The sequence below is a fragment of the Myotis yumanensis genome, unplaced genomic scaffold (assembly GCF_028538775.1).
Source record: "Myotis yumanensis isolate MYYU_CA2020_CCGP unplaced genomic scaffold, mMyoYum1.0.hap1 SCAF_1, whole genome shotgun sequence".
Lineage (NCBI taxonomy): Eukaryota > Metazoa > Chordata > Mammalia > Chiroptera > Vespertilionidae > Myotis > Myotis yumanensis.
In genome coordinates, this window is record NW_027223752.1 from 62,148,507 (window position 1) to 62,175,226 (window position 26,720).

General features: G+C 42.4%; 1 protein-coding gene and 1 non-coding gene across 5 annotated transcripts in view; both read left to right on the forward strand.

Moving 5' to 3' along the window:
• The window catches only part of MYO5A (myosin VA), a 200,417-nt gene that overhangs the window by 133,750 nt on the left and 39,947 nt on the right, over positions 1-26,720 (forward strand). For all 4 annotated transcript variants that reach the window (XM_070422631.1, XM_070422640.1, XM_070422648.1 and 1 more), the window contains exons 20-27: positions 464-620; positions 5,721-5,960; positions 8,467-8,715; positions 12,064-12,157; positions 14,710-14,858; positions 20,105-20,218; positions 21,009-21,152; positions 21,409-21,462. In XM_070422631.1, coding sequence (XP_070278732.1) covers positions 464-620; positions 5,721-5,960; positions 8,467-8,715; positions 12,064-12,157; positions 14,710-14,858; positions 20,105-20,218; positions 21,009-21,152; positions 21,409-21,462 — 1,201 coding nt within the window. The remainder of the gene's footprint in view (positions 1-463; positions 621-5,720; positions 5,961-8,466; positions 8,716-12,063; positions 12,158-14,709; positions 14,859-20,104; positions 20,219-21,008; positions 21,153-21,408; positions 21,463-26,720) is intronic.
• On the forward strand, positions 26,476-26,579 carry LOC139000025 (U6 spliceosomal RNA). The gene has a single exon (XR_011469509.1). It is a non-coding gene; the product is annotated as a U6 spliceosomal RNA (small nuclear RNA).

A 26,720-nucleotide genomic window follows, 5' to 3' on the forward strand; every position in this document is an offset into this window, starting at 1 on the left:
ATATTAGGAGAAATGAATTAATGATAAAGAATTTATGCCCAGAAAGAGTTTGAAAAATATTGTACATTAGCAAAGGGTGGATTTAAGAAAGCTAGTGATGAGTAAGTATGAGATTTCTGTGTACAGCCAGTCTACTGTGCAAGGGGGACATAACCTGGGGTAATGAGCACTGTTCTAGAAAGAATGAACCTTTATGAGTTTCATTCTCTTTATTGTAAAATCAGGTAATATGGGACATCATGATCAGGAAGGCTTAAATAAAATAATGAATAAAAAATATTTGGGGGAACTATAAATTGCTATAATATAAGAAATATGAATATTGATTTAATATTGTATATTACTAGAATAATACTGTGGAGGTACTACTTATGCCGAAGATATTGGTTCTTTAAGTCTCTACAAAATCTATTCCTGGGTTTTTCTGATTACTAACAGATGCACCGCTTCTTTCTTTGGTCAGCTATGCTAAGTTCCTGCGCAGAACTAAGGCAGCGACCATCATTCAGAAGTATTGGCGCATGTATGTAGTCCACAGGAAGTACAAAAGTAAACGAGCTGCCACTATTGTTCTTCAGTCTTATTTACGAGGCTACTTGGCCAGAAATAGGTATCGCAAGGTAAGTCATTATTTTCAACTTTGTTTATTTATTCCATTAATGTTAATCAGATTTCACATCTGTACACCACAGAGGTTCCAATGGACATAGGAGGCATATGGAGACAACCAACAATTGAAGTATATTTTAAAATATTAAATAAGTGCATATATTTAATTAACAAGACAATGGAAAAAGAAAATTCACCCCCTTTTTATCCCTCTTGACAATGTAATGTGAAGAAAACTTAGTGTACTAGTTTCCTATAGATGTCATCAAGTTGGTGGCTTAAAACAATAGAAATTTATTTTCTCAGAGTTCTGGAGGTCAAAATTCCACAATCAGTATCAGCCAAAATCAGGGTGTCGGCAGGGCTGTACTCCCTCCTGAAGCTCTAGGGGAGAATCCATTCCTTGCTCTTCCAGCTTCTGATGGCTACCAGTATTTCATGTGTTTGTGGCCATATCACTTCAATCTCTGCCTTTTTTTTTTTAATTAATCCTCACCTGAGGATATTTTTCCGTTGATTTTTAGAAAGAATGGAAGAGAGAGGGAAAGACAGAAAAACATTGATATGAGAGGAACACATCAATTGGTTGACCAGGGCCCAGACTAGAGAGGAACCTGCAACCAATGTACATGCTCTTGACCAGAATGGAACCTGGGACCCTTTGGTCCGAAGGCCGTCACTCTATCCATTGAGCCTAACTGGCTAGGGCCAATCTCTGCCTTCATCTTCACGTCATCATCTCTACTGTGTGTCTAACTTCCCTTCTTTTGTCTGTCTCTTATGAGAATATTTGTGATGGATTTAGGCCCCACAAGGATAATCCAGTATAATCTCCTCATCTCAAGATTTTTAGCTTAATCACATCTGCAAAAACGCTTTTCCCAAATGAGGTACCCTTGACAGATTCCACAGATTAGGATCTGATATCTTTGGGGGCCTCTATTTAACTCACTGTGGTGAGCTTTGAAGAGGTAGAATATATGACATATGTGTGGAAATTTGTTCCAAGAATGAAAAACCTTGGAATAATTTACTGTAGTGAAAAGGAGATAAATAACATTAATGTGGTTAAACTTGTACTGACTAGAATATGATGTTCTGAGCATTTTTGACAAATAATCTTTATGGCAATAATCAACATGACAAAAATAATGGATCACCAGATTAATTTAAAAAAATATATTTTTATTGATTTTAGAGAGGAAGGGAGAGATAGAAATATCAATGATGAAAGAATCATTGATCGGCTGCCTCCTGCACGCCCCACACTGGGGATCTAGTCCGCAAGCTGGGCATGTGCCCTGATCGGGAATTGAACTGTGACCTCCTGGTTCATTGGTCGATGCTCAACCACTGAGCCAGCCATGCTGGCTGGGCACCAGATTAATCTTAATCATCACCTCTGACAATATATGATCTAGTTGAAAGATTTTTCTCTTTCATTTTGGCAAGGTTTTGAGTTTGTCCTTCATGATATATTCCTGACAAGCCAGAAGTACAGTCTAGAATTCAGCGGTTCTCAACCTGTGGGTTGTGAACAATGAAAATACATCCTGCATATCAGATATTTACATTACAATTCATAACAGTAGCAAAATTAGAGTTATGAAGTAGCAACGAAAATAATTTTATGGTTGGGGGTCACCACAACACGAGGAACTGTATTAAAGGGTCGTGGCATTAGGAAGGTTGAGAACCACTGGTAGATCTTAGATCTCTGTGGGCACCACTGGTAGAAGAAGCATCAATAGAGCGCTTTGAGGGACAGGTCTCTAATCACAGGCAGTCTGTGAGGGTGGCCTAAGCCCTATTCATGTATGTATTTTACTTTTGAAGTAATTTTAGACAACAACGAAAAATGAAAAACTAATGAGGCTTGAACGAGAATATTTAGTGGCTGTGTTTTGAAGAAAATTTGAGAATAGCTACTCCAGCTTTTTCTTTCTGCCCATGCTGGCTTTATACTCTGGTGTTCTTTCTCTACAAGCATGAGCTTTCAGGGGAAGGAAACGCCTTATTCAACTTTTAGATACACCAAACTGGTTACACTTCCGTTTTCTTGATGACTCTCCTCAGGATCATCTATCTGAACTGGGTTTTGAGGCCATTGATTGAGCAGTAGCAGTGTCTGGCCTGCTCAGCTCCAACTGACGACACATGGGGGTGGCAGTTAGAGGCCAGCTCACGTATAGGCCACTAGTGCTTCTCTGGGCCGTGTTTTCGGTGTTTCCAGTCCAGGCTTCCCCTTCTTATGGCTTGGGAATCTAAGGGAGTGGAGACATTGTTTAATATCTCTAACTCACTAATGGAGATGAGATTGCGAATGGAAGATCTAATTACATACTGTTTCCACTTGACTGAAATGACAGAAATGGACCAATGTCTGAAGTTACATGGAGAGAAGGAAATGGAATAGGAAAATTGACATTCATAGCTCTGCCACTGTGTGCTGCTTGGCTTTGAAAGTCTGAAATTTACCATTACTGAGTCTTATCCAGTTGGTCACTAGTCATCAGGATAAGACAAGAGGTTCCCTTGGGGTCATGATGTTCGAGGAGGGTTCAGGATGGGACCCCACTGCAGCGTGATGCACAGTGACTGCACTCAGTGGAAAGCAGACTGTCTTAGCGTTAGATAAGCAGCCAAAGGGGAGCCTTGACTTGGCAAAGGTCTCCTGAGCACTTAGGTTTATTTTGTATTTGGTGGTTTAATACTTAACCACTTATTTCTTCACTGTCTCCTCTAGAATGCACTTTTTTTCATTGTTTTTCTCAGGTCCATAACCCAAAAATAGGAACTATTGTTTTAATGATTTTATTAAACTGCTATCTATTTGAATAGATGGTTTTAGAATCTTTTTAAAAATATATTTTTATTGATTTCAGAGAGGAAGGGAGAAGGAGAGAGAGATAGAAACATCAACAATGAGAATCATTGATTAGCTGCCTCCTGCACGCCCCACACTGGGGATGGATCCCACAACCCAGGCATGTGCCCAGACCAGGAATTGAAACCTGACCTCCTGGTTCATAGATTGATGTTCAACCACTGAGCCACGCAGGCCGGGCCAGAAATGTTTACATTTAGAAAGTTTCATAAGAGATACATTGTGTTCATTTGTAAAAATCGTATATAATAAAAGCCTAATTAATATGCTAAGTGTCTGGTCGTCTGGTTGTCCGTTCAGCCAATCAAAGTGTAATGTACTAATTACATAATGATATGCTATGGCTGCTGAACCGCTTGCTATGACATGCACTGACCACCAGGGGGCGACAGTCGACCAGTCGCTATGACATGCACTGACCACCAGGGGTCAGATGCTCCAACCGGTAGGTTAGCTTGCTGCTGGGGTCCGGCTGACAGGGACTGAGCAAGACGGGCCAGACACGTCCTGGAGCCCTCCTGTGATCCCTTCCTGGCTGGCCAACCTTCTGCGTCCCTCCCCAGCCCTGATCGTGCACTGGTGGGGTCCTTCAGCCTGACCTGCTCCTTCTCGCAATCCAGGACCCCTCGGGGGATGTTGGAGAGCTGGTTTCAGTTTGATCCCACAGGCCAGGCCGAGGGACCCCACTGGTACACAAATTCATGCTCTGGGCCTCTAGTTACTAATAAGTGCTAATAATCACTAATAAGTAATCACTTGAGTGCATACATTTAAATATCATTTATATCATAAAAGAGTTGTTTTATAAAATCATAGACTTAGAAGGACCTTAGAATGTTTTAATAGTTCACCCTTTATTAATTTCAAGATTTTCTTTTCCATCATTCCTGGAAATTGTTTAGACCAAGCATGTCAAACTCAAAGGCTAACACGGGCCAAATAAACGAGGCATATGGCTCGCAGGCCGCAAGTTTGACATACTTGGTTTAGAAAATCTCTGCATTTTGTTGTTGTTAATTCTTACCAGAGGGTATTTTTTCCATTTTTTTTTTTTTTTTTTAAAGAGAGAGTGGAAGAGAGGGAGGGAGAGAGAAACAGAGAGATAAAGGCAGAGAGAAAGAGAGAGACATCGATGAACTGTTTGCCTCCTGCACACGTCCTGGCCAGGGCTGGGGATCGAACCTGCAACCCAGGTACATGTCCTTGATTGGAAATCAAATCTGTAACCTTTCAGTGTGTGAGCTGACACTCTAACCACGGAGCAACACCAGCCAGGGCTAGACAATCTCTGCTTGATGGTCTTAGTGATAAGAAATTCTTCCTATAAGGCGATCTTTTGTTATAAGTTATTTATAAATTTAGGGTAATATCTTCTTATTTAGAAAGTATAACAAAATCAAAATTAAGATTTGTTTATTTCCCTCTATCTTACTTTTAGCTTTCCTTTTAAAGCGTTATCCTTACTACCTTTGACTCCCATAAGTGGGTTCCTGTTACATTTGAAACAGCAATAGGAAATCCTCACTAGAATAGTATTCCTCAAATAGGGCAACTAACAGTGTCATTTTTTGTTTGTTTCTGGAAAAAATCAATAAATTAATAATAAACTTTGCAGTACTCCAACTGTTGGCCTCTACAGCCAGCTTACTGGCCATATTCCATGTCCTCAAGAAGCATAGATCTAATGCACAGTGAGATGGTATCAGCAGTAAGGGTGGTGGCCAAGTCTTTTATTTAATAGCATGTAATTCACAGGGTGCCAAGTTCTGTTCACTTTATAGAGGATCGCCTGTTGCGACAGATATCATGCACCAATAGGATACCTAGTGTGTTTTTTCTTTACTTTTAGAATTGTTTGCCTTTTAGTAAGCTGGTGCCTTTTATTTAGATAGCTTCTGTGTGTACACCAAGCATGTTAAACTCGCAGCCGTTAGGCTGCAGGCCTCACTTATTTAAACAAGGCCTGTGGCCTGCCTGCCATGAGTTTGACATGCTTGGTGTATTCTCTTTCTTAAATCACCCTTTAAAGTCTACTTTTTAAATCACCTTGTAAAACAATTTTGTGCTTGCATATATTTGTTATATGTACAATCTTCATATTACATTGTTACTTCAACTTTTGTGTCTTTCGCTTTATGGCTTCTCAGCCTGACAGTCATAGGTTGATAGAATTGAACCCTGAGCCTAGTCTAGAGTCTGATGTTGTACACACCTTTCTCTGCAGATACTCCGTGATCACAAAGCAGTCATCATTCAGAAGTGGGTCCGAGGCTGGCTGGCTCGCACCTACTACAAGAGGAGCCTGCATGCCATCATCTACCTTCAGTGCTGCATACGGCGGATGATAGCCAAGCGCGAGCTGAAGAAGCTCAAGATTGAGGCCCGCTCCGTGGAGCGCTATAAGAAACTCCACATCGGCATGGAGAACAAGATCATGCAGCTGCAGCGCAAAGTTGATGAACAGGTATGTTTTGAACAGGATCCTGAAAGTGAGCATGCCTAAAGAAGCCCACTGGGATTGTGGTCAGCGGTGTCTCCCCTGGACTTTACCCTTTGGTCTTAGCAGAAAAGTAAAATAATAATGACAGTAATAAGAATGGAAATAGTGATGAGTTCATAGGTAAGAGTATCACTGCAGGAAGCTATTTTTGAGAATACAACCAGATTTACTAACACTCCAGACCTTTATGACTAAGAGCCATAGTGTACTTTATACCTCACCAAGCTCTTTCGTCACTGCCAGTCATTTGCATGTAGTATAATGCTCCTTTCACAGGTGACTTGTTTAACATTGAGGTGACAAAAAAAGCAGTAAGATGTCCATGCTTCTGAGGAATCTACAGCCTGTTTGCAAAGATAAAAGTTTGGTTTCTTAGAGATAGTTACTAAGTAATATTTTAGCACATGCAAATGATATAAAGGTAATTAGTACTACATAAATACTGCATAGGGCAAAAAAGCCCACAATGAAATAGGGTTCATCAGAAATGTTTTCTGAGTGTGAGGAGGAGCTTGAGGTAGTAAACAAAGAGATCTGTAAGAAAGTTGTGATTTTGAGGCCATTTTATCATTCTTATGCATCACCTGGCTAGCACATGACTTTTAGTAGCACAATGATTTGTTTTCAAAAGCAAGTATAGATTTTCCTATTTTTGGATTAAGAATCAGGAAATTAATAATTTCCTCTGGTAACTCGCCTTGTAGATAAGAGAAAAATCACATCTATGTTGCTCATTGTGTAAAACAGAAATAATGCTGTCTATTCTCTTCTCTTTATATCACTAAGAGTATTGATTATCTACACTAATAAAAGAGAAACATGGTAATTAGCGTACGACCGCTACCCTTCCCATTGGCTAATCAGCATATCCTTATGCAAATTAACTGTCAGCCAAGATGGCGGCCGGCAGCCAGGCTGCTGGAAGCAAACATGAGGCTTGCTTGCTCCAGGGACTGCAGACTGCAACGTTCCCCGCCTGACTTGCCGGCCTCTGAGCTACAACTCTAAGAAACTATGTTGCAAATATAGAAGCTAAACAAAACCCCAGAAAAAAGCTTTCAGCCAGCTGGGATCTCAGAGCTGGAGTTATACATTGTTTCGATTATAGCAGCGGAAGCCTCAGAGCTAGAGCCAGAGCTAAAGCTGGCCCAGAATAAAAAAAGAAAAAGAAAAAGAAAAAAAGGAGTGGTTGGGAGCTTCAGTCAATTGCCAGCCTGAAAGCAGCCCTCAGCTCCTCACCCAGACTGGCCAGGCACCCCAGTGGGGACCCCCACCCTGATCCAGGACACCCTTCAGGGCAAACCAGCCAGCCCCCAGGCCTCTATCCTATATAGTAAAAGGGTAATATGCCTCCCAGCACCGGGATCAGCGGAGCCGCGAGGCCTCCTGGCACTGGATCAGCGTGACAGGGGGCAGCGCCCAAACCCCCGAATCGCCCTGCGGCTCTGTGTGTGACAGGGGGCTGGGCCACAACCTCCCTATCTGCCCTGCTCTGTGTGTGACAGGGTGCGGCGCCCCAACCCCCCCCACACACACACACACACACAGGCCCTGCTCTGTGTGTGACAGGGTAGAGCCATAACCTCCCCATCGGCCCTGCCCTGAGTGTGACAGTGGCGGCGCCCCAACCCCCTGATCGGCCCTGCTCTGTGAGTGATGGAGAGCGGTGCCCCAATTCCCTGATCTGCTCTGCTGTGTGTGTGACAAGGGGTGGTGCCCTAACTCCCCTATAGGCCCTACTCTGTGAGTGACAGGGGAGAGCTCCTCAACCCCCTGATCGGCCCTGCTCTGTGCATGACGGGGGAGCTCCCCAACCCCCTGATTGGCCCTGCTCTGTGCGTGACAGGGGCCAGCGCCCCAACCCCCTGATTGGCCCTGCAGGGTACAGAGCCCCAACTCCCCTGATGGGCCCTGCTCTGTGCATGACAGGGCAGCGCCCCAGCCCCCTGATTGGCCCTGCTCTGTGGGTCACAGGGGGCGGTGCTGCAACCTCCCCATCGACCCTGCCTTGAGTGTGATAGGGGGCGGTACCCCAACCCCACAATCAGCCCTACCCTGAGCGTGACTGAGGGTGGCATCGCAACCTCCCGATCCGCCCTGCTCTGTGCATGACGGGGGCGGCGCCCCAACTCCCCAATCAGCCCTGCTCTGAGCCCGACCAGGGGCTGCACCTAGGGATTGGGCCTGCCCTCTGCCACCTGGGAGCAGGCCTAAGCCAGCAGGTCGTTATCTCCCGAGGGGTCCCAGACTGCGAGAGGGCACAGGCCGGGCTGAGGGACCCCCCCCTCCCCCAGTGGACAAATTTTTGTGCACCGGGCCTCTAGTGTTACTATAAATGTTGTGCTTAGAATTTTGGTTAGATACTGTAACATTATGATGATATAGCATGACTGTGATGAATAAGCCTAGTTTTCTGAGTAAATACATTTGATGGCATGTCTATTTACTTATTGTTTGTGTGTGTTTAAAGAACAAAGACTACAAATGCCTCATGGAGAAACTGACCAATCTGGAAGGAATATACAACTCTGAGACCGAGAAACTGCGAAGTGACTTAGAACGTCTTCAGCTAAGTGAGGAGGAGGCTAAGATTGCCACTGGGCGGGTTCTCAGTCTACAGGAAGAAGTGGCCAAGCTCCGGAAAGACCTGGAACAAACTCGGTCAGAGAAGAAATCCATCGAGGAACGTGCAGATAGATACAAGCAAGAGACCGAGCAGGTAGGAAGGAACTAATTTCACATCCTTTTTACAAAGGAAATGTGCCGTCATCTTGACCTGGCCCTTGTGGCTCAATGTTGGTTTCAGAGCTGAAATATAAATTTTATTATTTGTGTTTCCCAAGCATTTCTTCCACATGATGAGTCAGTAGCTGTTTTAGTAGAACCTTTTGACTATGATGAGAACAGAGGAAAGCAGTATTGTAAGAAGAGAATTAATAGCCATGTCCCTACTATATATATATATATATATATATACTCTTTTTCTTTACATGCATAGGTCTGGATGGAGAGTAGACTCCTTTTTCTCGGGTTAACGTGATTAAGAAGTAAATCATGAACTCTCAATAGCTGATACTAGGGAGCTTTATGGAAATGAATTAAGACTATGTTGAGAAGTCCAAGGGAGAAATCCACATGTCTGCACACTGATTGTAGCCAAGAGTTGCTATGCAGATAGAACAAAACCCAAAAAAAAAAATTTTTTTTTAGATTGACCAGTGTTTCCATACTACAAATTTGTTTTTACTTATGTTAAAACTTGACTAAAGACAGAAAACATTAAGGTTCTCAAGCAGCAATGAGATGCATTGCTTAAACAAAATAAAAATACCTCAACATAAGGCTTACTGGGGAAACAAGTCATTTTCAGGGAGTCCACTAATGTGACCACCTTTAAGTGAAAACAGAGTTCACTGTTGATTGTAACTATGAGCAAGAATCCTGCTGCTCTGTTTCTGCGCTGACATTAGCCTTCTGACCTCAGTGAGAATCTCTGAAGGGGCGTAGGAGAGTGTGCCTAATAAAACTGCAATCCTTCCATGGTATTCAGGGTCCCAATGAAACAGTTCCTCCTATTTCTCTAGCAGATCTGGGCTCTGTATTATGGAAACAGCAATGCCATTAATATGTGTTATTTGACAAGTTTGTTCTGTCAGAATTTTAAAATGCATTGAAAGCAATTCTCTTGAGGTTTAAGATCTTTATCTCTTTTTTTCTTGTTGCCATTTTCTGAGTCCACAGAAGCTTTCCAGATTCCTCTGGACCTAGAGTATTTAAGCTTGTAGGAAAATTCCTCTTTAAAGTCAAGTTCATACCTTTCTAGTCTGATAGAATAGCACACGTGAACAGATACAGATTTCTCCTTTCTTTTTTTATCCGCTTTTCACAGGCTAGCTATAGGTGTTATTGCTTATTCTTTTGGATAGAGTGTAGCAATGTGGAATGAAAAAACTTCACTGTGACAGCCAGCTTTATGATCAGGAAAGCTGTGTACCTTCAAGGAGCCTAGAAGGTACACTCGACCTGTGCTTCTTAACCAGAAGTATATATCTGAATCTCCTAGGGAGTTTTTTTTTAATTGTTTTATTGCTTAAATTATTACAAAGGGTATTACATATGTCTCCTTTTTTCCCCGCCCTTGACAATCCCCTGGCCTCCCTACCCCCCAGTGTCTTATGTCCATTGGTTATGCTTATATGCATGCATACAAGTCTTTCGGTTGATCTCTTACCCTCCCCTCCTGCCCCCCAACCCTCCCCGGCCTTCCCGCTGTAGTTTGACAGTCTGTTCTAGGCTGCTCTGCCTCTGTATCTATTTTTGTTCATAAGTTTATAATGGTCTTTAGTATCCATAAATGAGTGAGATCATGTGGTATTTTTCCTTCATTGACTGGCTTATTTCAGTTAGCATAATGCTCCACTTCCATCCATGCTGTTGCAAATGGTAAGAATTCCTTCTTTTTTACAGCAGCATAGTATTCCATCGTGTCTAGGGAATTTTTCTTAAAGATACATGCCCAAGCGCTGGGAGTGTGGACGAAGCACATGTATTTTGAAAAAGCATACCCCTGATAAAGAACAGTTTCTCTCAAGAGCATAGGGAACTCGGGTCTTCCTGTTGAGGTGGAGGTAAGGCCAGGCCAGAATGGAGGGATGAGACTGGACCCTCCGAAGGAACACCTGGGGACTTCTGCTGTGGCAGTGCTGCCATCCACTTCCCTGTTCTCCAGGGAGCCTGTCACAGAGCCCTCACTCTCTATCTGAACTCCTGACACTTATCTTTATTATTAGCTATCACTTTTAGAGTTCCTTGAACTTATGCTTAGAGAAGAAATTTTAGATTTCACTCATCACAAGTACATTATTTTATTGCAGAGATGAACTGAGTAAATTATGAACTTTGCAAAGTTGTCTTTGGTTTTGACTTTTGCTTCCTGGGACTCCTTATCCAACTAGGAACTAGAAAATTAAATTAATGTTTTTTTAAAAAATTATTAAAATATACATAGCATAAAATTTACCATATTAACCACTTTTAAGTATATAGTTCAGTGCATTAAATGCATTCACTGTAGTAAGGTCAGTGCTTAAACATGGGGTAAAAGGACTAGTTTACAACCTTGCAAAACTCTTGGGATGAAAGGAAATTCTCTTTTTCAAGACCAACAGCAGGAAGCGTCAGGAAATCTTCAGTGAGTTTCCAGAACCAAAATGCCCTGATGCCAGTCTTTCTTTTTTTTTTTTTTTTAATTTTTTAATTAAGTTATTACATATGTGTCCTTATCCCCACGTTACCCCCCACTCCCCCCACTCATGCCCTCACCCCCCTGTTGTCTGTGTCCATTGGTTAGGCCTATATGCTTGCATATAAGTCCTTTGGTTGATCTCTCTCCCCCTTACCCCACCCTCCCCTACCTTCCCTCTGAGGTTTGACGGTCTGGTCTATGCTTCTCTGTCTCTGGATCTGTTTTTGTTCATCAGTTTATGTTGTTCATTATATTCCATAAATGAGTGAGATCATGTGATATTTATCTTTCTCTGACTGGCTTATTTCACTTAGCATAATGCTCTCCAGTTCCTTGACTTCAAGTCTTTCTTAACCTCTTCAATCTTCTACCTGAATCATGGGTAAGCCCGTAGCTTTGTGCTTGGCTGTTGAGGTGAAAAGGCATTATTGTTGCTTTAAGAGCAAATGCTTACGAGGTGCCAGGCAATTGCTAAATGCTCAAGGTACAAAGTAAAACAACAGCAGTAATCATCTTTGTCCTCCAGGAATTTCTAGTCTATTAGGGAAGTAAAAGTAAATCATTTATAAGGACTATAAAGAGGCATAGCAGGGTCCTATAGTAGCCCAGAAAAGAAACACTTATTTGGAGAGAGTTTCCAGAAAGGCTTTCTGGATGAGGTATTGCTTGAACCAAATTTGAAAGACGACTAACCATAACTATGCAAAGAAATGAGGCACAGAGATGTGGAAGTAAGGAGTGAGTGACTGCAGTGTGGGCTTTATACTTAGGGCCTGGTTTGCTCTGTCTGTTGCAGCTACCTTATTTTATTTCATTTTATAGGTGGTATCAACTCTGAAGGAAGAAAATACTTTGCTGAAGCAGGAAAAAGAGGCCCTCAATCACCTTATCGTGGAACAGGCTAAGGAGATGACAGGTAAGGCTCACGTGGGTTCAAACTAATGCATGCTAACCAACCTCCCAAAGTTTTATAAGATGCCACTTTTTTTTAAATCCTCCTCAAAAGAGGGAAGGAGGAATGGGGAGGGAGGGAGGGAAAAGGAGGGAAGGAGGGAGGGAGGGAGGGAGAGAGAGAGAGAAAGGGAGGGAGGGAGAGAGGGAGAGAGAGAGAAAGGGAGGGAAGGATGGAGGGAGGGAGGGAGGGAGGGAGGGAGGAAGAAAGGAAGAAAGGAAGGAAGGAGGGAGGCAGGCAGGCAGAGAGAGAGAGAAAGGGAGGGAGGGAGGGAGCATCATTGATAAGTTGCCTTCCATACATGCCCCAACGGGGGATCAAACCCACAAACCAGGAATTGAACCAGCAACCTTCTGGCCAGGCTATGAGATACAACTTGGCTTAGAGCTCAATATTTTTAAAAGTTGAGGCTGCCATTAGTAAATTTATAAAATTCTGAGAGGCAGGTGCCCTAAATATTTTGGTTGAAACAGTTGGTGAACTCAAATCTGGTCTCTCTATGTACAAATGTAAACTCATGTTTAGTCAATAGCATATGTAGTTAAAAATACTAATTGTTCTTCATGTATAATTTATCAGTTATGGCTTAAAGGAATCCTGTTGATTTAGGAAGAATCATTGAGCTAATATGTATATGTGTCTGTGTGTATTATTTTTATTTACTTACTTTTTGCTAAGCTAATGTATATTATTCTCCCAAGATCCACCACTCTGCCACCAAACAAACTAACAGTAAAGCCCACTGATATTTTGAATAGAGGACTAAATAAATGTAAATATTTATTCTATTTGCTCTTTGTGAGAAAGATTAGAATGACGATAATTTATAAGAAATCCCTGTGTTCATAAGCATGGTATAAGAAGGTACAGATCTAAACTGCAGTAGTTGGTGTGGAAATGGAAAGGAAGAGATGGATTGGAATGAGGATATATAATATGAAAAGAATCAACACAGTGCTTTTGATGTGGTATTCAAAAAAGGAATAAAAATATTCTAACGTTTTAGTATGAGATTTCAAAACAATAATGGTGTTTTATTAGTAATGAGGAATTTGAATAAGAAAAGTAAGTACCTGTTTATGAGGAAAATTGAAATCAGTTGTTAGAGTGTTAAATTTTGGTTGTCAGCTAGGGCCTCCAGATAGAGATGGAAAAAAGAGGGGCCAGAAAAAAAAATATTCAGAAGAGAAGGAGAAAACAAAACAGACACTGAAGACATGGAAATAAAGCTGTTAGGAAAATAGATTTGCCCAGGGACAATTTGTTGGTAGCTTTGGGCAGCTTCTGCAAACTGGTAGGAATAAAAGGCAATTTATAGAATGTTATATAGAGAAGAAATTCTTCCACTCATTTATTTATAAATTATTAAAGCCTTAGGTAGGGAAACACTGTGAGGGCACCAGGGAAGCAGTTGAGACAACACACTTGGCAGTGCTTGCCCTCATGGAGCTGACAGAGAAAGAAATGGTGAAGCAATAGAAGTGGGCAGGGCAGATTAAGATTTAGCCACAAAATATGAGGGTAAAGTGGACCAGAATGGTAGCAAACTTAATATTTATAAATGTGACTGGTTGGCTCATCAAGTTAAAATATATAGCTGAGATTTGAGGCTTTTTTATTTTGCTTTATCTGCAGTCAGGGGCTAATCTCCAATCTCCAGATGCTGTTTTAGCCAGATGCAAGCCACTGACAACAGAGAGGGTCAGAGTGGAGTGGGTTCCCCCAGCAGCACACAGAAATAACACAGTTGACAGGCATGGGGAGCGTACCTGATTAGAAATGGGGACGTAATCGGACAGCGGGGCGTTCGGAGTGCTGGAAAATTGATCAAGAGAACCTGCCTACAGACGAGTGGAGAGACTGTAGAATAGGACAGCCAGGTCCACTGAGAAGCCGCCATTCCTTCAGAGACTGGGGCATATCTGACTTTTTGACAGAGTACACTAATTTGGACAGAACAATTTAGGAATAGCCTGAAACAGAATACTATTGGAATAAAACATGTATCCTTTTGTTACTAGACAATGACTAGTGGAAGTTCTTCAAGCATTGCTATGCTATGACCAGAGAGTGAACTAGAGGCACTAAGTCTGTAGTTCATGGAAGAACTCCACAGATGATTATTACTGTTATCAATGAGTTATTTCAGTTTTTGGTCATGGTATTTTTTCTTGTTGTTGTTTTTTTTTATTTTATTTTAGAGAGAGGTGGGAATGGGGAAAGAGAGAGAAACATCGATTTGTTGTTCCACTTATTGATGCATTCATCGGTTGATTTTTGTGTGTGCCCTGACAGAGATCAAACCCACAACCTTGGCTTATTGGGACGCTACTCTAACCAACTGAGCTAACTGGCCAGGGCTTCTCTTTCCCTACATTGACTGTGAAGATACTCTTCATAGATCATAGTGTTGCTGAAAGTAAAACCCCTGTGGAGAAACTGGAAGTCAGGGTCCATGCTTGTACTGTTGTATTCTGTGGAGCTGTCTTCGATATGCTTTTTCCTCTTTTCTTCAGAGACTATGGAGAAGAAGTTGGTAGAAGAAACGAAACAACTGGAACTCGATCTTAATGATGAAAGGCTGAGATATCAGAACCTTCTGAATGAGTTCAGTCGCTTAGAAGAACGATATGATGACCTCAAGGAAGAGATGACTCTGATGTTGGTAGGTCATCTACTTTTGCTTTTTTTTAAATGAAAAATTTTAAACATATACAACAGTAGATAGAATAGGAGAATGAACTCCCATGTATTCCTTGTACTCATCACCCAGTTCCAAAATGGAAAACACTTTTCTACCCCTCCATCCCACCCCATCCAATGGGTTGGATTATTTTAAAGCAAATCTCAGAAATCATTATTTATAAATAATTTATAAAGTCAAACACTTTAAAGACTGGACTATAAGATAGTTAAAGTCAGTGTAGCTGGACTTTGTTTCATGTATTGAATGACTTAATGTAAAATTTGCATATAAAGCAAATATTTATATGCTTATTTTCCTCTACTGGTTTTTATTATAATTTCAGAGATATATTCCTACAAAAAGAAGATTCAGCCTCTCTTTGTAATAAGTGATCTACTTCAAGGACTCTTCTGCATTTGCCAGTGTACCTCTTAAGAGTTCTCCCTATTTTACTTAACCTGCTATCAGGAAACAAAGAAATCCATAGCTCTCTTGTTCCCTAAAGTATCAGCCTTTAAGGTACCTTCATGGTACAAATGGCCAGAAATGCTTTGAAATATCTTTTAAACAAATAGATAATTTTATATCTGTGGGGTTCAGTACTTGCTTCAAATTTTGCCTCAATCTGGATCCTTTGACAAAGTTCTTTAAAATGTGATGTTTAAAAAGTCAAAATAAAAGAGATTATGTAACAAAAGAAATGAAATAAATTTACCACCTTGAAATGAGAAAGCCTAGTCTCGAAGAGGTTAAAAAGCTAAACAAATTCCACAGTTGGACCATTATTTCAAACCTCACTATTCCACTCTGTGATTTATATGTGACAAAGAGAAATTAGAAGTAGGACTAGGTCACCGTTATCCTTGCAATGGATACATTGGAAGGACCCTCATTAAGTCTTGTCCTCTTTGCTCTCCCTGCTGCACTTGGCGCTGGAGAAACCTTTCTTTGTTCACATTCTCTCATTCCCAGCTTTCTCTAGAGTCCTGTGTGGTTAATGGGTCTCCTTAGTCAGAGGGGCAGCCACCTCTAGAAAAGACCCTCCAGTGATTTCCATCAGCAATTTACAGGCCTAGTCCTTCCTGCTGAGGAAGTCTGCCTGCTATTTATTTTGTTCCCAGCTGTGCTATGGAAAAACCAAGATGTAGCCAAGTTCCAGGAGTAGTTTAGCTGCTTGTTTTCTGATTTCTCAGCCTATTTCCCTCCCCATTGGATACCAGTGACTCATTGTCATTCCTCTTGGGTAACAGAATGGTCAGAGGAAGGAGCCTCAGGGGTAGTTTGGTTTCCTAGCTCCAGATACAATCAAGATTGCAGTCTTTTCAGTAAATGTTGGGTGAGAATAAAAAAATTTGACTTTATATTTAGGAGTATTGACATATTAATAGCAGCATCTTATTTTAATGATTAGAACTTAGCAACTACTAGATGGGTTCTTGGCTAATGTTTCATTGACATTGTTCTACAAATGAGCTCTCACTGCCACAATGCTAAGGAAGCATTTTGCAGTAAATATGTTATCAGTGAGGAGAGCTCCAAGTTCCCTTCCGTTGCTCTTGGGAGTGGGCTTCTTGCAATCCCAAGAAAAGGAATTTTCTGAGACCCGCACGGGAGGATGAGGTATTGTAGAGAGCTTTATTTCTGTGGAATTAAACCCCTAGCTTTCCCAAGGTCCCATTTCCCTTTGCCCTGCCATAGAAGAAGTATAGCTGTGGCTTCAGCGGAGCTAGAATCAGTATCCAATCCAGCATCAGGGTCGCTTAGTTTGTGTTCCCAGTTGCAGTCCATCAGTCCATTGCATGTGGGGTCCACAGGGCCACATGACTATGGAGGAAACACGGCAAATGCAAGAGAGCCACAAGCCAAGAGAGTGAAATCCTTTGTTTGTGGGATTATGTATTCCCAAATTTACTAGGGTTTGCAGTGGCCCTTCCTACTTTGCCAGTGTTCTCTGTTTCCAGGTTTGACTGACAGGTACCTTCCCTAGTCAACCCAGCTTTACTGCACATGTGCCTATCTCCCCAATTGTCCCAGTCCCTTCCCTCAGTAATCCGCAGAGAATGGGCCGGTGTTTCCTGGGGAGTGTGAAGTTGCAGCTTCCTGGTGAAGCTGCCCAAATGACATGCCTATAATGTCTGGCCTCCCGTTTGTTCCTTTCCTATTATTAATAACTAACTAATTACAATGGTATCAAATAGACTCCTCAAAGGGATGTGGGGAAACTGAAAGGAGGAAAATTGATAGACTGCCTCAGGGCTTCCCTTATGTGAAGATAGTGCCACTGATTACCAGAGTCTAGATTTGTTTTTCCTGGTACTAAGAAGTGTAGGATTTTTCTCCAGGAACATTCAATTGTAGGGCAGAAGCAAGTAAGGGCTACGGGTGGTTCTCAACCTTCCTAATGCTGCGACCCTTTAATACAGTTCCTCATGTTGTGGTGACCCCTAATTTCATTGTTACAAATTGAACATAATTAAAGCATAGTGATTAATCACAAAACAATATGTAATTATATATGTGTTTTCCGATGGTCTTAGGCAAATCCTGTGAAAGGGTCGTTCGACCCCTAAAGGGGTCGCGACCCACAGGTTGAGAACCACCTGGGCTACAGAGTTTTAAGCCAACAATAAAAGGATAATGAGGCCAGCGAATCCAGACTTATCAAGTGTTTGAAGATAATTAATTCCAAGTAAGGAGGGAATCCAGCATGTCAACAATAGGGTCATTAATCTTAACAAAGAGAGTAAAACAAGATTCAAGAGAAGAAAGAATTATAGAAGAAATGACAGATAAGGAGAAGAGGAGGTGCTGCACACAGATCTTGAAGGAGAACATGCTGATCAAGTCAGATGTTCATCCTTGTAATGGAATAGCATATTGAATGAAAATGGAAGGGCCACCAAGGGAGTTGAATTATTGCAGGGTCCTAACAATTATAGCAGCATCAGTTACCATTCATTGAATGCTTGTTATGTCCCAGGTACTATGCTAAATTCTTTACTTGCACTCTCTTATGTAATCCCCACATAAACCCTATGAGATAGATAATATTATCCCCTTTTTCTGGAAGATGAAAATGAGGCCTGGCCCTAACTGGTTTGGCTCAGTGGATAGAGCATCGGCCTGCGGACTGAAGGGTCCCGGGTTTGATTCCAGTCAAGGGCATGTACCTTGGTTGCGGGCACATCCCCAGTGGGGGGTATGCAGGAGGCAGCTAGTCAATGTTTCTCTCTCATTGATGTTTCTGACTCTCTATCCCTCTCCCTTCCTCTCTGTAAAAAAAATCAATAAAATATATTTTTTAAAAAAATGAGGCCTAGAGAAGTTGGGTAAGGGACAGGCAAGTGGCAGAACTGGGATTCCCACCCAGCTCTCCCATGTTTTCAACCCAGAGCACTTAAACATTGCCATGCATACAAAAGTTACAGTAAATAGCAATTCTATAGTATTGCTTCTATTCATAACTGAAGATATTTGTTTTTTAAAAATACATACATGTGGGAAAATAGGGGTGTCACATCTTTAATAAACTTATTAAAAATTGTTGTCCTAGTGTTTATGGACCTGTTTTTCTTAAGAACACACCATCCTATATAATAAAACCCTAATATGCAAATTGACCAAATGGCAGAACAAGTGGCAGAACGACTGGCAGAACGACCAGTCACTATGATGCGCACTGACCACCAGGGGGCAGAAGCTCAATGCAGGAGCTGCCCCCTGGTGGTCAGTGTGCTCCCACAAGGGGAGTGCCGCTCAGCCAGAAGCCTGGCTCATGGCTCCACTGCAGGTGGGCGGTAAGGAGTGAGGGGTCCCAGACTGCAAGAGCCCTGGACTGCAAGAGGGATGTCTGACTGCTGGGGGGGCCGGGCCTAAGCTGGCAGGCGGACATCCCCTGAGGGGTCCCGGACTGCGAGAGGACATAGCTGGGCTGAGGGGACCCCCCCCCCCCCCCCCGCCGCCCAGTGCACGAATTTTGTGCACCGGGCCTCTAGTTTATTAAATAAACACCATCTTATCCAACTGTTGTCTTAGGCTAGGAACTTTAAGTCAGAGTGCCTGTGTGTGTAAGCAGAGTAACCTGAGCATGTTGGGCTTTATTTGTGGTAGTTCTCCTGTGTTGTGTGCCCAACTACTAGATAGGTCAGAGGTTCCTGTGTTCTGGGGTCTTCCCTATGCACTGGCATGCATGTTGGGCTGGCCTGGGAGACTCAGCTGCCCCATATGCTGGCTTCACTTTGGTTGCACTGATGGATCTGCTCCCTGAAAGTCTGGATGGCAGAAGGAAAGAGGCAAAGAACTGCCTGTGGCTTCTGGCTCCTTTCCTGCAGTTGGGGGAGTAATATGGGAAATTGGACAGGTCAGAAAGCCCTCTGAGGCCCTTCTGAAGCTCCCAGGATCAGCAACCCTGTGAGATCTAGGCCACCAAATTTCTCCACCTCTTCTGCTGGGGGCACCTGCGGACTGAGGGGCACAAACCCAGCCTTTTTTTTCCTTATTCCTTCAAGTCATTCTCCAGCCCCTTCTACAGAATGGAAGGGACTGCAATTGCTTAACTTTTCTGTTCCCCACAAACTTTCTGAACACAGTTTCATAAGTACCATGTGCCATAAAGTGTCACTTGGACTCCCTGAATGAATAACCCAAGGATCTTCAGAGCTTTCTTAGAAAAGTTTTCTTGACTCTCTTGCTCTTTCTTCCCACTGCTGACTCCAGAGAGTCACCTTCATGCATAAAACTGACAGAAATTACAGTCACTTTGTGGAAACCCCCTCTTTTTTATTAACTATGCCCAAACACAGCACAATAAAATGACTATGCTGTCATTAAATACACCTTATAAACTTTTGGGTAAGGTTTACTTGATTGTGACATTGAAGTCAGTGTGTGGATGCTGAAGCATCCTACTTAGGCTCCACCAGTGTGGCTGGCCACTCACAATTTAAAAACCCGGAGGAGACTCTGTAATAGCCACAGGTGACTCTCATTCAAGCATTTGTTTTTGCCATTGTTCTTGTCATGTCTGCTGGTGCATGTCTCTTTCTTTGAGGAGCTCACAAGCTGACCCTTTTGTGAGAGTTTGGTCAAGACAACATGGAATGGATCATTTGGTCATGAGAATAGCAAGTCAGTGAGTAGAGATTAAAACCAGGTTAAGATGGATGCTGTCTTAACTATACCAGGTTTAATTTTGTTCTGTGGATTATATCCTGTTTGCCTTGCAGAATGTACCTAAGCCTGGACACAAGAGAACAGACTCCACCCACAGCAGCAATGAGTCTGAATACACCTTTAGCACCGAAATTGCAGAAACTGAAGACATTCCATTGAGGACAGAGGTACACTTTGTTTTGTTTTATTTTATTTATTCATTTATTTATATTAATTTAGAGAGAGGAAGAGAGAGAGAGAGAGAGAAAAAATCTATGTGAGAGAGTTGTAGAATTTCCACTCAGCCAGCCTTCCTGTGGTTCTGGATGATGTCCGTTTTGTCTTTTAGTTGTAGTTTTGAAGTGGTTGTGCAAGGCAGCAATTTCAGGTGTTTACCTATGCCGCCATCTTGGTTTCTCCTCTATTTCATTCTTTTTAACAGCTATAAAGTATGTCATAATTTGGCTTTACCATAATTTATTTAAAAATATTCCCATTAACTAACATTTGGGTTCTTTGCAGTTTTTTGCAATTACAAAAATAATGCTGCAATGAACATCTTTTTCCATATATTTTTGTGTACTTGTGTAAGTAGTATATCTGTGGGATTAATTCTTAAACATAGATTGCTAGCTTAAAGGGTATCACACGTTTAAATTTTAATAGATATAACTAACTTGCTCTTTTAAAAGGCCTACTTTTACTTCCACCAACATCATGTAAGACCCTGTTACCAAAACATGGCATTATAAATCTTTCCAGTCTTTGCCAATCTAATAGGGGAAAAATAATACCTCACTGTTGTTTAATTTGCCTTTCTCCTATTAGCTAGGTTGACCTATTACATGTATACTCTTTGGTCCTTTATATTTTTTTGTAAGTTTGCCTATTTTTTTTCTGTTGGGCTATGCATCATTTTCTCATTGGCTTATACATCTTCTGGATTGTCTTGACCGTCTTATTTTTTGGGGGGATTAGGAGCCAAGTGAGAAGAAGGTACCACTGGACATGTCACTGTTCCTCAAGCTCCAGAAGCGGGTCACGGAGCTGGAGCAGGAGAAGCAGGTGATGCAGGATGAGCTGGACCGCAAGGAGGAGCAGGTGCTCCGCAGCAAGGCAAAGGTGCGCAATGCTGTCCACCCCAGGGCCGCGGGCAAACCCAGCACTGAGGCTGGGACTTTATATCCAGTTCTGCAGTTTCTTCTTAATGGAAGCCCAGCCCAGAAGTACTTTAACCAAGTAGGATTTGGTTCAAGTAGTGAGGGCTGACCTCTCCTCACTGTTTAATGCAGAGCAAGGAAATATTCTAAGAGTAAAAAATGTAACAATTAAAATATAACTACTTGTTTATAAAATTTCTAATTTATCTTTTCCTTAGGAAGAAGAACGGCCACAAATTAGAGGTGCAGAACTGGAATATGAGTCACTCAAGGTAATGGAATATTTCTGCCCAAGACCTGACATAGAGATCTGCTGAGAGCCTCTCTTTTTCTCGGAGAATATGTTTCAGGGCACCTGAGGCCCTAGCTTAAGTTTTATGCGGCTTTACTTCTGGCCTTGTATTACTTCCTTTTATAGGTTCTATTCTGTACAAAATGGAGTTCAGTCTAAATAGAAACAGGACCAGTAGCTAAAATTTGAGGCTGTAGAAGGTAGTAAAGGACATGGACTCTAGCATCTGCCTGGGTTCAGATGCTAAATCCACCACTATATGGCTGTGTGCAAGTCATGTATCCTTCCTGTGCCTCCGTTTTCTATAATATGGGCATATTGGTAATATTTATCTTATAGGACTCTTATGAGGATTATGTGAACTAATCCATGTAAATTGGTTAGAATAGTGCTCAGTGCTGTTTTTAATAGTATCCAACAAATGTTGGCTATTATCATTATCATCATTTTTAAAATACAGGTATTTTACGTATCAGCTCTAATTCTTACAACAGTCCTGCAAGTCAGTATTTTAGTTCCCATTTTATAGATAAGAAAATCGAAGCTAAGAGATATAAATAACTCCCCTAAGCTCACCCCACTGGAAACTTACAAGAAACAGGATTTGAACATTGGTATCTCTGGCTTCAAACCCCCAAACCCCACTGAAACTATGTGTTTGTAGAGAAAGACTGCTAGGCATTAGTTTGTAGAGTAGAAACATACTCTAACTTATTTTTTAAAAAACAACTACAACAGTTGGGAGGAAAGGGATAAAGGTGGAAAATTGTATCTTCTTAATGTTTAAAGGCAACGTCTAACTGGACAGTAATAAGCTGCCACTGTGTGTCCCAGAGCATTCGGACAGGCGACTGGCACTGGATTGGGAGCGGTAGTTCCTGGCATACAAAGCACCTTGGTAACACAGGAGTTGGAGTTTAGGGGTGGGTGGGGAAGAATCCATTCCTTGATAGAGAGCAGGCTGTGTCTCCCCCTTTCACCCCCCCTGCCCCCTGACACACACACACACACACACACACACACACACACACACACACACCTGCTCCCAGCCCCAGCCTCTCTGGTTTCCAGAATGAGAACCTTTTGAGCCCTGCAGTGTCTGAGCTATCAAGCTGACAGCTCTCAAAACACCCCAGCTTCAGAAGTTTTCTAGATTGTTAATTAATATTTTCGTCTTAAATTTATTTTTCTCAGATATTTTCTGCCTATGTCAAAATTTTACTATTTTCTGCTTTTTTAAATTATAGTCTAGGGTGGAAAATTATAGTAAGGTTTATGATTAAAACAAAACTAAAAGTGAGAAAAGCCACAAAATAGCATAAGGAAACTCATTATTTTAAAGGCTTTATGTATATTTGAGATTTCCTAGGGTCTCTCTAAGCTGTCCTGAATATTTTTTCTTTATCAGTAATATTACTTCAAGTCTAGTCCTGATATATTTTTCCCTAATACTGCGATTTGGAACTTAAATTATGCTCATTAATAGGCCCCTGTCCTTTGGATTTTCCACTTCCCACTGTCCAGAACTGCAATTACTGCTTCCTCTCCAGGCTGTGTGGCATCTTGGTGCAGAGAATGCCTGTCATTTCCTGTGCCCAAACCCACACTCTTATCAGCTCCTTCCCCGGAAGATAGAATTTTTTTTTTTTGAAATTATGAAAATAAATTTTATTTTTAATTTTCAAAAGTAAAAAATCCATAACATTTTTAATAAACTGTTAATATAATTTAGTTGATACCTAGTTAACCTCATATGGCATTAATGTTTTATTCCTTTTTCTTGAAAAGATAGAATTTTTAAACTAATATTTAAAAAACGCTTGACTAATAATACCTGTATTTTTAGTTTGAAAAGTTTTTCCTACACCTCATCTTATTTAGTCATTGTCACAACTTCTGACATAAGTTTTTTATTTTTAAATATTAGTACTCTGAGGCTTAGTTAGAAGTTAAGAGATATAGTCATAGGTGGTAGAGTCTGATCTTGAATCCAGGTCTCCAGACTAAGGAAACTTCCGTGTGTGTTTTGTGTGTGTGTGTGTGTTTAAAAAATATGTATTTTTATTTATTTCAGAGAGGAAGGGAGAGGGGAGAGAGATAGAAACATCAATGATGAGAGAGAATCATGGATTGGCTGCCTCCTGCACACCCCCCACTGGGAATTGAGCCCACAACCAGTGCATGTGCCCTGACCGGGAATCAAACTGTGACCCCCTGGTGACGCTCAACCACTGAGCCATGCTGGCCAGGCTAAGGAAACTTTCTAAACATCTTAGGTTCCTATCATTATTTGTTTGAAAACTAATTTTAAATATATATAGTGTTTACTTTTAAAATACCCTAAAAGACCCTTTTACCCTTTCTAATTACAATAGAAATGGATCTCTTGCTCTTGGAGTAAAAGCACTACTTGAGTAGTATTTATATTTGTGGAAGGAGAAATGGGTGGCAGCAGGTGGGCACCTCTGTTATTCCTACTTCCATTGCCTGCTGTCCAGAAGACCAGAACCTGATGGGATGGGACGGGACAGGTCAGAGGAATGGGGTTAGGAATCTGATCTCTAGCTCTGCTCACTCTGCCTACCTCACACAAAAATGAACAAATGAAGACATCCTCTGTGTATGAAGAAGCCTGGATCACAAAGTTCCCAAGTATTAGCTTGAGTGTTTCTCAGAATGTTGTTCCTGGAACAGGAGCATCAACATCAGCCTGTGACTTGGAAATGCTAATTGTGGGCCTCACCCCAGACCTATGGAATTGGAAACTCTGTGGGTGGGCCCTGCACCTGTCCTCCAAGCGGTCTTGATGCACGAGGAAACTTAGGAAACAGTGCATCAGAGCGTAGACATGGCTGTCACAGTAAAGACAGCCGTGCTTTCTGTTGCAGAAATGAGAAATGCACATCTGAATACCAGTTGTGGGAGATGGGATAGGAAGGAACATTCTTTTTCACATAAGGATGAACTAATTCATGAAAGAAGAGGTTACTTATTCTTAACTAGGAAAAAAAGGCTAAATAATTTTACTAAAACAGGTTAAAAAGTCTGATATGGTGCTACAAGCACAAGATTGCCTCTGGAAAAAAAGCAATAAAATATTTTATCTTTATACAGAAGTACTTCATGTCCACTATCATAAGGCCTTATCTCATGTGCTAAATAAGTCATCATGGTGCTTTTATTTATTTAAACATTTTTTCAATTACATTTCACATTCAATATTATTTTGTATTAGTTTCAGGTGTAAACATGGTGCTTTTCAATGACTGTCTACTTCACTGTTTCTCAACTGGCATTCTGTGACATGTGCATTCTAGTGCCTGTAAATATAGTTTAACTAGAGGCCCCGTGCACAAAAATTTGTGCACTCGGGGGTCCCTCAGCCCAGCCTGTGCCCTCTCGGCAGTCTGGGACCCCTCCAGGGATGTCCACCTGCTGGCTTAGGCCTGCTCCCCGGGGGATTGTGCCTAAGCTGGCAGTGATACATCCCTTGGGGGATGTCCACTTGCCAGCGGGCCAAAGCTGCAGTTGAACATCCACAGAGCTGCTGAGGAGGCAGGAGAGGCTCCCACCATCGCCAATGTGATGCCTTCAGCCTGGCTTGTGGCTGAGCAGAGCTCCCCCTGTGGAAGTGCACTGACTACCAGGGGGCAGCTCCTGCATTGAGCATCTGCCCCCTGGTGGTCAGTGTGTGTCATAGTGACCAGTCATTCCCAGTCGTTCTGCTGTTAGGGTCAATTTGCACATTACCGCCCTAACGGGTTTGGCTCAGTGGATAGAGCATCGGCCTGCGGACTGAAGGGTCCCAGGTTCAATTCTCGTCAAGGGCATGTACTCTGGTTGCGTACACATCCCCAGTAGGGGGTGTGCAGGAGGCAGCTGATCGAAGTTTTGCTCTCATCGATGTTTCTGACTCTCTATCCCTCTCCCTTCCTCTCTGTAAAAAATCAATAAAATATATTTGGGGAAAAAAATTGCATGTGCACATTACCCTTTTATTATATAGGATAGAAGCCTGGTGCACGGGTGGGAGCCAGCTGGTTTGCCCTGAAGGGTGTCCCAGATCAGGGTGGGCAGGGGACCCCCAGCTCCCTACGATCGCCCACGCTGCCCCTGCTCATGATCGCTGGCTCTGCCCATGCTCACGCCTAACACCTCTGGCCAAGGCATTAGGCCTGGGCAAGAGACCCCCAGCTCCCCACCATCGTCAACTCGGCCCCTGCTCCCTGCAATTGACCTCTCCGCCCTAATGCCTCTCGCCCAGGCATTAGGCCTGGGCAGGAGACCCACAGCTCTCCAAGGGACCTCCTGCTCCACCCCTTCCCAGGCCTAACGCCTGTGGCCAAGGCATTAGGACTGGGCAGGGGACCCCAAGCTCCCACCATCAGCGACTGTGCCCCTGCTCCCCATGATCGCTGGCACTGCTCCTGCCCAGACCTAATGCCTCTGGCCAAGGCATTAGGCCCGGGCAGGGGACCCCCGCAGCTGCAGCCTCCCAAGATCATGGGCTCCACCCCCGCCCGGGCCTTACGCCTTTGCCCTGCCCCCCGGGCTCTTAGCTCCCCCCTGGGAGTGCCAGGGGGCTTCTTCTGTGCTTTCCATTTTGCCTCCCTGCATTGTGCCTACATATGCAAATTAACCGCCATCTTTGTTGACAGTTAACCGCCATCTTGGCTGGTGATTAATTTGCATATCTCGCTAATTAGCCAATGGGAAGGGTAGTGGTCGTACGCCAATTACCATGTTTCTCTTTTATTAGTGTAGATGTGAGAACTCTATTCTGGGCTCCCATTGCCATTGCCGGAGCAGGGTGTGCAGAGGGCAGCATCTTGCTGCATTCAGATGGCTGGTGGTATGTGCGAGTGTAAAGGATGTGTGCGTCCATCTGGATGGTGAAGGAGGAGGTGGCCCATCCTTCCTCCCACCTCTCAGAACTCTGCCAGCAACTTCATAAGCATGTCACACAGGAAAGAAGTGTGAAAAAGATATATCTGTGCTTGCTTCGGCAGCACACATACTAAAATTGGAACAATACAGAGACTAGCATGGCCCCTGTGCAAGGATGACATGCAAACTCATGGAACTTTCCATATTTTTTTTTAAAAAATTATTTGTTTTCATCAAAATACTAAGAATTTGATTAGTTTAGGTGATGTGGTAATTTTTTTTACTTGAAGTTAAAAGCCTGAGATTTCAGTGGTCTTTTCATTCTGTTTTACAAAGGAGATGAAAAGATGT